The sequence below is a fragment of the Sander lucioperca genome, chromosome 21 (genome assembly GCF_008315115.2).
Source record: "Sander lucioperca isolate FBNREF2018 chromosome 21, SLUC_FBN_1.2, whole genome shotgun sequence".
Lineage (NCBI taxonomy): Eukaryota > Metazoa > Chordata > Actinopteri > Perciformes > Percidae > Sander > Sander lucioperca.
In genome coordinates this window covers 15,417,866-15,429,562 of record NC_050193.1, presented here as the reverse complement: position 1 = coordinate 15,429,562, position 11,697 = coordinate 15,417,866, and the positions used below count along the sequence as shown (strand labels likewise).

The window sequence follows — 11,697 nt, the reverse complement described above, 5'->3', positions numbered from 1 at the left end:
ACAAATGAGTGACAGATAAAAAAATTACCATTAAATCCACAATTTGAAGAGTTTCATTCCAAATTATTTATCCACTATTGGAGAAAGTGTGATACCCACCCTACAGAATTATTTTTGGAATTAAAGTGGACTTTAATATCACATTTACAAGCACACTTGTATTACTTTATCCTTTGCAGTGTTTAACGACTGACTGGTGGATCAAACTCAGGGTATTATTGCATAGCTGATCAGTTTGAACGGTCCAAGTTTGGGTAAATCTATCTTTTAGTCCAGTGAGAATATACTGCTGTGTGTATACGAATATGAAGAAATTAATAAAAGAAACAAATATTTATTTTGCCTTTTAAGAGGCAGGCAAGCAAGATATAATTAGCATTCCCTGTAAAAATTATGTTTTGGAATGAAACCTTTCCTTTGAATCCTCTGCTGTAACTTTATCACACACAGTACTCCAAACATTCACATGCCACCTGCTGCACCTCCCCATGTACCTCCTTTATGTCCTCCATGCCAAGTACCACCCCTCTGGGCACACCTCTTCCTTCTGCCACCCCTTCCACCTCTGAAGGACTTAGCACCCGGCTCCACACCCTGAACCCTGCCACCTGCCCAGCAAAACCCTCTGCAGGGTCAAACCCCCCACCAACAGTGTCCTGCTCCTGCCCCAGCACCACTGATCCACCTCCAGGAATCTCCCAGCCCTTCCTGAAGTTGGAGCCTGAGGAGGTGAGGCGGTGGTCACTGTAGTGCCAGAAATGACCCTGGATGGAGGACCAGAGAACGCAGACATGGTGCCAGCGAGCATCCAGGAGTGGCGACGCAGGGAGACGACGATATACAGGGTCTCCAATGACAAAGTCCAGGGAGGAGGAGGAAGAGGAGGCGTATGAGGCTTGGGAGGATGAGGAAGAAGCAGAGAAGGATGCAGATGATGCAGAGGAGTTGCGTCCGTACAGAACTAACTGGTTGTCGTTGTCGTCTGTGGCATAAGAGAGCAGTGTGCCGACATGTGAGGCCTCCACACGGAGCCAGAAACACACAGACAGTTCAGGAAGGTCTGGGAGAGTCTGGGAGAAGGTGACATAGTTCTCTGCTGAGGCCGAGGGGAAGAACAGCATGGAGTCCACGTTACAGACTGCAGACAGAGGGAGAGAGAAAATATATTCAGTCTAATAAACTCTGGTGCTAACATGTAAAATACATCAAGTATTGTAAGGGTACTAACTATTACTTACTGGTTGCATCCTTTTTGGGAACTGGTCGTGCAGGGATCTTGTGCCTTACAGGAAGCTGGAGGAAGTTGTGGATTACTGAAGACTCTACCTTTGTGTCACTTTCTTCCTCCTCTGCTCCACCCCACCCGCTCACTCTGGGCTGATAAGACTCAGACTGGGGCTGAGGGAGATCATCTGAAGCCTGGGGCTGTGGAGCCCCCTGACCGGTCCTGCTCTGTCTGTCTTTGATGAGTTCAGGGTGGGTTGGAGCATGGGGCAGGGGCTGTGGCAAAGAGGGGTGACTGGGGTTGTGTATCTGGGGGTGACGATATAACTGAGGCTTGGATCGTTGCTGGACCTGGGGCTGGATCTGGGCATAAGGATAAGGCACAGTCTGGCGATGCTTAAGCTGCTCCTGCTGGATCGGGTAAGGCTTTGTCTGGGCCTGCACCTGGATCTGTGACTGGGGATGATAAGGGTCAGACTGAGGCAGGTAATCTGTGGGCTGGGGTTTAGGATACTGGACTTGTGTCTGTGGATAAGATTCTGGTTTAGGTCTTGGCTTCTGGGTCTTTGAATGTTTAGGCTGGTTTGGTGTTGCCTGGTATTGATTGGGCTGTGGATGGTTTCTGTTCTGAGCTGTGGACTGTGAATGATTATCAGTCTGGGAATAGCCAATACCTTCTGATCTGGGTTGGGTATCCAGAATCCTTTCAGGCCTCCCTCTTCTATGTGCCTGGCTTCTCCCGCGTGGTTCATAGTATTCCTGAGGTGTTATGTCGGAGTCGAGGGGGTCTCCCACCCTCCACAACCGTCTGGTTTTCCCTCCTCCATTCTGCTGCAGGACCTCACCAAGCCGGCCCTCCAGCCGAGTCACACGCAGTGCCTGGTTTTTCAGGGATTCCTGCAACCCTTTCAGCCCAATGAGCAGCTCGTCACGCTGGGCCTGCAGGGCAGCCAGCCTTTCTTCTTGGCTCTGGAGCTCCAGGGTGAGGTTGGAGAAATCATGGCCAGGATCAGGCTTCTGTTTCTGGGCGTGGCGGCGGTTTTCCCTCAGGTTCCTCTCCATCAAAGCCAGACGAGCCTCCATTCGCTTACTTTTCTTATCGAGCTTCCTACTCCACTCTCTGGGATAATAATCAACATAAGGTCACTTTTTTTTTTTACATTTCTGTGTTATTACTGTTGAAAATGCATCATGTAATACAATCAGACCTGGTCCAACATTTGATCATTTTATCATTTAGTCTCACTCGAAGGGCTAGATGGGTGAAGTTTGTAAATGGTAAAGATGAAGTCATACATTACATATATTTTAACATATGGACTTAACTTATATTTTTTAAATAAATGCTAATTTATTTTCATAATGGTCATACACCTAGTTTTCTGTATTTCGGTATATACAGTATGAATTGAACTGATCAAAAGCGTATTGCAAATGTAATATTTTATATGTTCCACAATACTTTGCAAATGCAGTTTTATATGTAGGCCAACAGGTTATATCTTCAAATGTGGAAAATACTGTATGTTTTGGTTGCATTAGAAGATATTTATCCAACTCCTCTCCAATCTGCTCTCTACTCTCTACTTACCATGATGACTGTACTTATAGAATACAACCAGTAGGGATTTGTCTAAGATGTATTAGCCCACAGATATAGTAACAGTCAACCATTTGTACCCAAGCTCTAACCTGAGACCCCCTATCTCCTGCGTTGTGCTCTGCTTGAGGTGTTCGAGGTCCTGTGACATGTGTTGCCAGTGGTCACTCAGGGCCTGAACACGGCTCTCCAGCCCCCACGAGGAATTTCTGTTCTGGTTCTGGGCCAACATGTTCAAACGGGCCTGGGTCAGCGCCTGGAACTGCTGGAACTAACAAAGAAGAAATGTGTTTATCTTTCTGCAGCTGTTTGGTAATTGATTTGAAGTCCAATACCAGCAGCTGCAGGGAGCCACATTTTTGTTATGAATTAATCAGTTATATTTAAGCTCATTAAGGTTGATTCAGCACTAACTGTTTAGACACTCCTTCAATAACTTTGAATAATTAACAGCAATCCTAGATGTTTATTACATTTCCATTATTTTAATGAAAGTCACTGCTGTTTATGAACACACACACACACACACACACACACACACACACACACACACACACACACACACACACTGTTCGATCCAAACTAACCTGTTCATTGAGTCGTCGTAGTTTCTGGGACACAGGATCAACTCCCTGCACCTTAACAGGCTGAATTTGCAGCAGAAGCATATGGACCACGATCAGGGGCCAGTGTCCGGTCCGGAGGCTGTCCATGGTGCAATGGAGCTCGGATAGATGCAGCTGGATGTCTGGAGGTAAAAGAAAAATAAAGAAAGAGGGAAATACATAGCTGAAAAGGGCTGGTCTTGATACACACTGTATACACACAATGAACACATATGCACATACACACACATACAATACAATACACAAAAGCACACCCACAAGCTGGGACAAGAACACACTTTCCATTTTCCACGAAATCACTGGGGACCTTGAGGAAAATGCAGATGGATATAACAGGTACACAGCTTCTCTCTGGGTCTCTCTCACTCTCCTACACAAATGAAAACAAAGAAAAGTGAACTTTTCAAAACAGTCTACCAACTGATCTCTGATGTCTAGTGTTGTATGTGTTGTATGTCTAAAATGTAGAGTAATGGATCGCTACCATTTTCATTGATGTTAAATTGCTGAGAGTGATGTTGCCATGGGTTTTCTCCACTACAATACCACTTTGAATTTGTTTAACTGGATCTTCTATTGATAAAGTTCAAAGCATTCATTCAAATTATTACTGTTCTGTATCAATCCGCACAAGTAGAAAAAGTGTATACTTTCATTTGTGTGTTCATGTTAGTGTGCTCGCATGTGGTACTAATACAGCAGTATAGTAAATCTCATGATGCGTGGGCTGATAAGCAGCTTGGACTTTCCTCTTCTCCCTGACTCAACTGGCAGGGGGCTCTAGTTCCTTTCTTCCTCTTCTGCTTTTTCTTTGACTGGCCCAATCGAGGAATTCTGCTGTTTATCCCTCCCTTCTGCTTTCTGCTCATGACCAAATTGCAACAGTTTGGCTTCATTTACACTGGGCTTTAAAATAAAAATCACTATTGACTGCAACAATCTGGCCATTATGTATTTTAAAACACAAAGTTGATGCACTTGCAAATAGTCTGAGTGTATTCTGACAGTGTTCATTCCATAAATGTGTAATTGTTAACAAGTTTTAATCAGGGTAAAAGGCCACACTTACTAATTGGTTACTTAAATGCTCCAATCAAAGTCATACTGAGCAGATTAAAAAGTCAATATTCAATAAATGATCTTTTCAACAGTTATGTGTATTGCCTATTCAAAATGTTCAATAATTTACACCACACATTCCAGTTCAGTTTCACTTGTGAAAGTCCAGTGTAGACACAGTTTTCATTTTCACTTTCGTTTTGACTACTTGACATGTAGGTAGCCTCTGTCAGTTTCAGTCTGTCAGCCTGGAAAACCCTGGACCACATGAAAGTTTGAAAAGTGTAGATGTTGGTGTTTTAAACAAAATAGTCTTATATTCAACCGGCTTGCTTTCATTTTTGTAACCTAGACCTACATATCAGATACCTCTGATAAAGGCTCCTTTGTGTCATCAGACCGCTGTGCAGCCGTCCTGCTGTAGACATGGATGAAGAGACTTCTCTGCTGAGCAGAAGACCAACATCATCTGAATCCAGGGTTGGAAACATTTCATTTATTTTTAATGGATCTTTAAATTCCATCAATAGCCCAAATATTTCAGATTGACTGATTGATTTATTGATTGATTGATTTAACAATGTTGTGGAGTGAGTGATGAGAAGAGATTGCTGCAGGGATTAAAGTTCTCCGTCGCTACGACGGATTTCCGTCAATTTGATTTTAGAAATGCCATATCTGAGATCGATGCAGATCCGATGAGAAAAAATGTGTGTGTGTGTGTGTGTGTGTGTGTGTGTGTGTGTGTGTGTGTGTGTGTTTGTGTGTGTGTTGGGGGGGGGTCTTATCACTTTTTCTTTTTGTAAGGCAACTACAAATATTAGGTCCGTTGAATGAATGAATGAATGTGAATTTTGTGATGTTTAATGTTTACAGCTAGTGGTTTTGAGAACTTCCTGTGTCAGTGACTGTAGCCTACGCTTGTCTCATTAGCCCGTTTGCTTAAAAAAACACACATCTGGAGGACTAAAGAACGGTCTAAAAGTGTTTGGATTATATAGTGACACAATCGAGACAGCTGATAAAGTAAGCCAATCTGTTGAACTTTTTGGGGTATGATCGATTGTGAGCTATGTGCGAGGCCATAAGAAGTGTAGGCTATGGTTCTTTCCGTGCATTAATGTACATACAATGTCTTACTATCGCGAACTCATGTCAGGGGAGGTCATTCATTTGGGTGCCACCTATGGCTTTAACAGATCGCCTGCTATGCCACCCGATGCAGCCTATTATTGTTACAGTTTTAATAAATGCAACTAACGTTATGTGTAAAGCGATGCACTATAACAGGGTTCCCGCGGGGTCTTAAGTCTTAAAAAAGTCTTAAATTCAATATTCTAAAAATAAGGCCTTATAAGTCTTGAATAACGTTCACAAAGTTGTACATTTCGTTTACAAAGGTCTTAAACAGTGGCGGTTCTACATTGAATTACGCCCAGGGCGAGACCCCCTTCGAGGACCCCCCTCCCCTTCTCTAGTGTTCTCTACAGTGTTTATTTATTGTTATTGTAAAAAACATTTTTTAGTTTGAATTTAAATAATAAAAAAAGCTTTCACTGAAAAGTTATATATATGTTTAATTATTAGTAGCCCTTGAAACTTGATTTTATAGATTTGACATGGTGTTGAATTGCATATTAACAATACAAAAATCTCCCTTTAAACACTTTTGGCCTGAAGTAAGAGTGTAATGTAAAGCCTTTCTACAATATGATTGCCACAGTAGAAAAGAACAGCAATGGTTAGTCGTGGGATGGTACTGAAATATTATTTTGTTCATCAGGAAAAGAGAAAACTCGCAATACTCCCTAACTTGCTGTTTGCATCTTGTTGTACATTAAAAACCAATAGGGCGCAATCGCAAAAGGGGTGCTATCTGTATAGGTAGATGCAAACAGTTTATAACTTGGCTTAAAAAAAGTTCAGTCAAAAGATTTTTTTTTTTCACTTTAATCCCTGAGATAGTTTTTAGAGACCACAGTAACCTGTTGGAAATATACAGCAGTGAGGAGAGCGTCAATCGTTTTTGTTTGTGAAAGGAAACTATTCTATATCTTGACTGCTGACTGAGCAGAAGTGCTGAACCCTGCCACAGTATGAAGCCACATGTGTGCTCTCTGCTACAGGTCTGCACTGGTCTGAGATTCTGTACTACTGGGAGTTTTGTTGTGTTGTTTCATTCTTCGCTGAATTATCCCAATAAAATGTCCTCATGGAGTGAATGGAGCTGAGTGATCAGCCATGTTTTTTTTAAAGTTTAAGTTCATGAACAAAATCAAATCAAAGTAAATTAGTAAACTACCTAAGGTAGTAGGTACCAGCGGATGGATTTACAGCAGATGTCTATCTGCAGTGTGCCCCAGAAAGTTTAAGACGATGAAAGGAGGCGGACTCATTTACACATTGCAATCATGATGCAAATGTAACTCCAAAAATGAAAAGAAAACAACTAAATTTCAAACTTGGCTTAACTGAGGAAAAACTCCTTCCCTTTTAAGTGACAATCAACAACTGATATAAATAGATATAAAACATAAATAGATCCTACAATCTACTGCACAATCACCCTAATCATTGCAAAAAAATCTTATTAACATAACATTTAACCTTAAACAACCCACTTTATACACATGATATCACTAATGATGTCAGCAAGAGTTTAGAAGAACTCTTTAAACTCTTTAAATTAACTTAACCATAGTTATCTTTGTGTTGATTATTACACACGTGTTGACTATTATACATGTAAAGTGCAATTGTGACCCAAACTTCCCTTTAACTGAACACATTAACAATTTTATCATCAATATTGTAGCTTATATTATCTATGTATGCGGCTTATGCTCTGAGTTTAACTTCCATCCGTGTCCTTTCACCTCAGATCAATAACTCCAAACTGTTCCTGGCCGTCTTCTCGGCCGTCCTGGGGAACTTCAGCTTCGGTTACTCCCTGGTCTACTCATCCCCGGTCTTGCCGAAGCTCAAGAGCCCCGATGCAGACCCTCGGCTCAGGATGGACACGGAGCAGGCTGCCTGGTTCGGCTCCATCTACACACTGGGTGCAGCGGCTGGAGGATTGGGGGCCATGCTGCTAAACGACCTGATTGGACGGAAGCTGAGCATCATGATGTCAGCAGTGCCGTTGACTATCGGGTTTGTCTCAGTCACAACACACAGCATTCAGACTGTGTTGGAAAGCAACTAAGATTAATTTGAGTACTGTACTTAATCACAATTTCTACTCCACTACATTGCAGAGGGAAATATGGCACTTCTTCCTCTCCTACATCTATACTTTCTATACTAACTAGTAAATGAAAAGCTCTGCACACCCACAGGTGTTTTGAATTACTCTGGCTGATTAGACTTCTATTCAGGTGGAGCTATTTTTGGAATTATGTCATCATTACTCTGTGAAGTAATAAGAATCATAACAGGATGGGGTGTCTCACCCCAACAGTTACAGAACAACAAAACCAAGAGATGTCAATCAAGTGAAGTACTTTGTACACTCCCACACAGTCCTGAGAAGAGGTCAAATTAGGCAACATAAGTGAAAACACCTGTGTAGATGAAATATAGGTATACATTTACATAAAAATAAATGATCACTTCCTAAAATATTATGCATTATTATTATTAAATATACATTTTATAAATCATTTTGTGACTTTGCGTGAAAAATTGGACCCTGGCAAAGGCATTAATAAAAACTATATAAAAATAGCGTTCTTTTCACTGTTAGTCTCGTTTGCTGTTACAGGTCATGTATGATCATCAGATGAAAAATTACGCAGTGTCAGAAACATCTCAAAGTTACATATAGTCACTTTAAAGTAAAATTTTCTGATAATACTTACTTTTACTTGAGTAATATTTTAAATGCAGGACTTTTATTTGTAAAGAGTATTTTACGCCATAGTATTGCTACTTTTACTTAAGTAAAGCATCTGACTACTTCTTCCACCATTGCTGATAGGTAGGCCTAGCTGATATGATGCACTAGGGACACATAGCTTAATTTTTCAAATTGTGCATTCTATTATATCTAATGAAACATTATATAATACATTCTACAACATAATCCATATTATACTACCAATGTTTGTAGACAACAATATGATCTGAAAATCAGAATTTTAGTCTGAGCCTTTAAATGTAAAATCTGTGGTTTTTAGTTAAATGTAATTTCTTGTCTGTAAAACTACATTTTATTTCCCTGTTTATCATGCTTTATATTTATGTCTATCGTGATGTAAGAAAATCCAGAGAAACTGCATACTGTGTGTCCAAAACAGAAACTGGAGACATTCATTGTTGGCACCTTTCGCATAACTTCACTGTACATTCTCCTTTCTGGTTAGACTGAAATCCATAGATAGATGGATCATGGTGTCTGTGTATGAGTCTGCATGTACTGTTTGTTTTAAAAACTCCCGTATCTATATGTGTGTGTGTTTTAGATACATGCTGATGGGAGGGGCTGTTGACTTGTGGATGCTCCATGTGGGCCGGTTCCTCACAGGCGTTGCCTCGGGGATGACCGCAGCATCCATTCCTGTAGGTTACCATGATGAGAGAAACTTTGTTTTAACCTCTGCAACTTTTCTGAACTTTTTCTGAATTAATACTGTGTTTATGTAACTGTATGTGTGTCCTTTGTGTGTTTATGTCACAGGTATACATCTCAGAGATCTCCCACAAAGGAGTGAGAGGAGCTGTGGGCTCCTGCCCTCAGATCACTGCTGTGTTTGGGGCCCTGGCGCTCTACGCCATGGGTAGGAACATACCACTACTGCTGCATGAATGCTAATTTTACTCTTTTTTATACATTTAGCTGAAACTCTAATCCAAAGCATCTTACAATTCCTGAAAGAGTAGAGGCACGAGTCTACTTCCTACTTTTACTCTCGCTTGCTCGTGCTATCATACTCTGAATATCACGTTTTGATGTGCAGGTCTGGTGGTACCGTGGCGCTGGCTGGCAGTGGCGGGGGAGGTGCCAGCTGTGCTGATGGTTGTGCTACTGGCGTTCATGCCCAGCTCCCCCAGGAGGCTCCTCGCTCTGGGCAGAGAGCAGCAGGCTGAGAGGGCCCTCCGCTGGCTAAGGGGAAAACACTACAACACAAACATTGAGCTCAGTGCCATACAGGTAAGAGGCACACGGTTTAAATGTGGTAACATCATACTCACACATTGACTTCCGTGGTATACGTGCTTGAGGCAAAGATCTACTCCATTTGAGTTTTTTAAATAAATACGCACATACAGCATGTGTTTTTCTGTGTCTCCCAATGCAGCACAGCATCAACACGCAGGGTAAAGTCACATGGTCGCAGCTGGCCACACCCGTCTACTACCGGCCAATCACCATCTCAGTGGGGATGCGTTTCCTGCAGCAAATGACGGGCATCACGCCCATCCTGGTCTACCTGGAGCCCATCTTTTCCCAAAGCAAAGTTTCCCTGGAGCCCAGGTTGGATATCTATTCTATCTATTATTTATTTTACCACTTTTGTTGGTATTCTACTCCTTTTTGTCTCTTGGTTTTATTTTCATTTCTCCGGTAAATGTTGCTTTTTGCATTGCTTGTATAAAATGTGCTTTATAAAGAAAGAATTACAGAAACAGATACAGAACCATTTGACTGACCTCTCCTTGTTCTGTGTCTGTCAGGTATGATGCTGCCATTGTAGGTGCGGTCCGCCTATTTTCTGTTGCCGTGGCAGCCAGTTTAATGGACAGGGCGGGACGCAAAGCCCTGCTGTACACGTCGAGCCTGCTTATGTTCCTGTCCTCTCTGACTCTGACAATGATCTCCCACACCACACCTTGCCCTCCAGGCCCCGCCCCTCCTAATCACACCATGAGTTGGGACTACAGCTCCCAAAATGCTATTGGAAACACTTTGGATGCCAGCGACCAAACTGCAGGCCTCATTCCTCTCATCAGCACCATGGTGTTTATATTTGGTGAGTGTTGCGAGCAACTCGTTTTGTTGAAAAAACATGCTTGTCATAGTCATAAAACATTTTGTTTTTGGTTATTCAGTTAAATGGGTTTCAATTATGTTATCAGGCCTTACTAAATTAGAAAAACATTTCAAACTTCACAAAGGGTTTTGTGGTGCTACTTAGATTAAAACATTATTGCTCTAACCTGTCCAAAATCAGAACTAAACACAACAAAAAAAACCTTTTTCATATAATTTAGTTATTTTTAGCCAATTGAGCAGAGTCTGATAAACCTCTCAAAACATAGCATGGTGCAACTGTGCCCTAACAATGAGTGCTTTTGTTGTACTATGACATCATCTGCTTTAATGAGCTGTTTGCTTTGTAATCACATTGTTGGTTATCTCCTAGGATACGCCATGGGATGGGGCCCAATCACATGGTTGCTGATGTCAGAGGTGTTGCCGCTGGCTGCCAGGGGTGTTGCTTCGGGTCTGTGTGTGACTGTCAGCTGGTTGACAGCCTTCATGCTCACGCACGCCTTCACACACCTGGTGGACAGGTACGGCCTGTACGTGCCCTACCTGTGTTTTACGGTGGTGTGTGTGCTGTGTCTGCTGTTCAACGCAGTGTGCATCCCAGAGACTCGCGGCCGCTCACTGGAAGAAATAGAGAACTATTTCAGGACAGGACGTACGTTCACCATCAACAGGAGTAATTCCACTGCACAGTCAAGCTGAAAACTGAAGATCCCTTCAATCAGAAATGAGTTATTCCCAAGATGTACCTGTAAAACAGGGCTACTGCAAAGTGATCCTTTTGATTAATATGTAACAATCAATATTAAGGGTCTAAGAAGAGAGTCTTGTTGTTGACACGAGCTTCAAGTTTTCAGAATTATGTCCATAGTTAATTTTTGTTATGTTTCTATAATGGAGAAAAGCTGTAATACACGATTTTCTCCAGTTCGTAATACTGCAGGTATATAAATATTGCAATACTTTCATCAGACACTGTGGTTTTGCTACTTTTACTTAAAGGTCCCATGGCATGAAAATTTCACTTTATGAGGTTTTTTTAACATTAATATGAGTTCCCCTAGCCTGCCTATGGTCCTCCAGTGGCTAGAAATGGTGATAGGTGTAAACCGAGCCCTGGGTATCCTGCTCTGCCTTTGAGAAAATGAAAGCTCAGATGGGCTGATCTGGAATCTTCCCTTTATGACGTCATAAGG

General features: G+C 41.8%; 2 protein-coding genes across 2 annotated transcripts; one reads left to right on the top strand and one right to left on the bottom strand.

The window, feature by feature from the left end:
• Positions 1–320: 320 nt before the first annotated feature.
• LOC116065545 (pentraxin-4) lies at positions 321–3,895 on the bottom strand. The gene is made up of 4 exons (XM_031321093.2): positions 3,412–3,895; positions 2,917–3,095; positions 1,239–2,344; positions 321–1,138 (listed from the first exon to the last, which is right to left on the bottom strand). Exons 1-4 carry the CDS (start codon positions 3,733–3,735, stop codon positions 441–443), a joined length of 2,307 nt encoding a protein of 768 aa, XP_031176953.2. The 5' UTR covers positions 3,736–3,895; the 3' UTR covers positions 321–440.
• A 974-nt stretch (positions 3,896–4,869) lies between these two features.
• Positions 4,870–11,337, top strand: slc2a6 (solute carrier family 2 member 6). The gene is made up of 8 exons (XM_031321064.2): positions 4,870–4,989; positions 7,391–7,662; positions 8,973–9,069; positions 9,188–9,287; positions 9,468–9,661; positions 9,810–9,985; positions 10,186–10,481; positions 10,875–11,337. Exons 1-8 carry the CDS (start codon positions 4,936–4,938, stop codon positions 11,201–11,203), a joined length of 1,518 nt encoding a protein of 505 aa, XP_031176924.1. The 5' UTR covers positions 4,870–4,935; the 3' UTR covers positions 11,204–11,337.
• The last annotated feature ends 360 nt before the right edge of the window (positions 11,338–11,697 follow it).

Coding starts and splice junctions, on each gene's coding strand:
- LOC116065545 (XM_031321093.2), bottom strand. CDS start 3,735: ATGGAAAGTGTGTTCTTGTCCCAGCTTGTGGGTGTGCTTTTGTGTATT. Junction 3,096..3,411: donor TACGACGACTCAATGAACAG/GTTAGTTTGGAT, acceptor CTTCTTTGTTAG/TTCCAGCAGTTCCAGGCGCT. Junction 1,139..1,238: donor TCCCAAAAAGGATGCAACCA/GTAAGTAATAGT, acceptor CTCTGTCTGCAG/TCTGTAACGTGGACTCCATG.
- slc2a6 (XM_031321064.2), top strand. CDS start 4,936: ATGGATGAAGAGACTTCTCTGCTGAGCAGAAGACCAACATCATCTGAA. Junction 4,990..7,390: donor CAACATCATCTGAATCCAGG/GTTGGAAACATT, acceptor CTTTCACCTCAG/ATCAATAACTCCAAACTGTT. Junction 7,663..8,972: donor GCAGTGCCGTTGACTATCGG/GTTTGTCTCAGT, acceptor TGTGTGTTTTAG/ATACATGCTGATGGGAGGGG.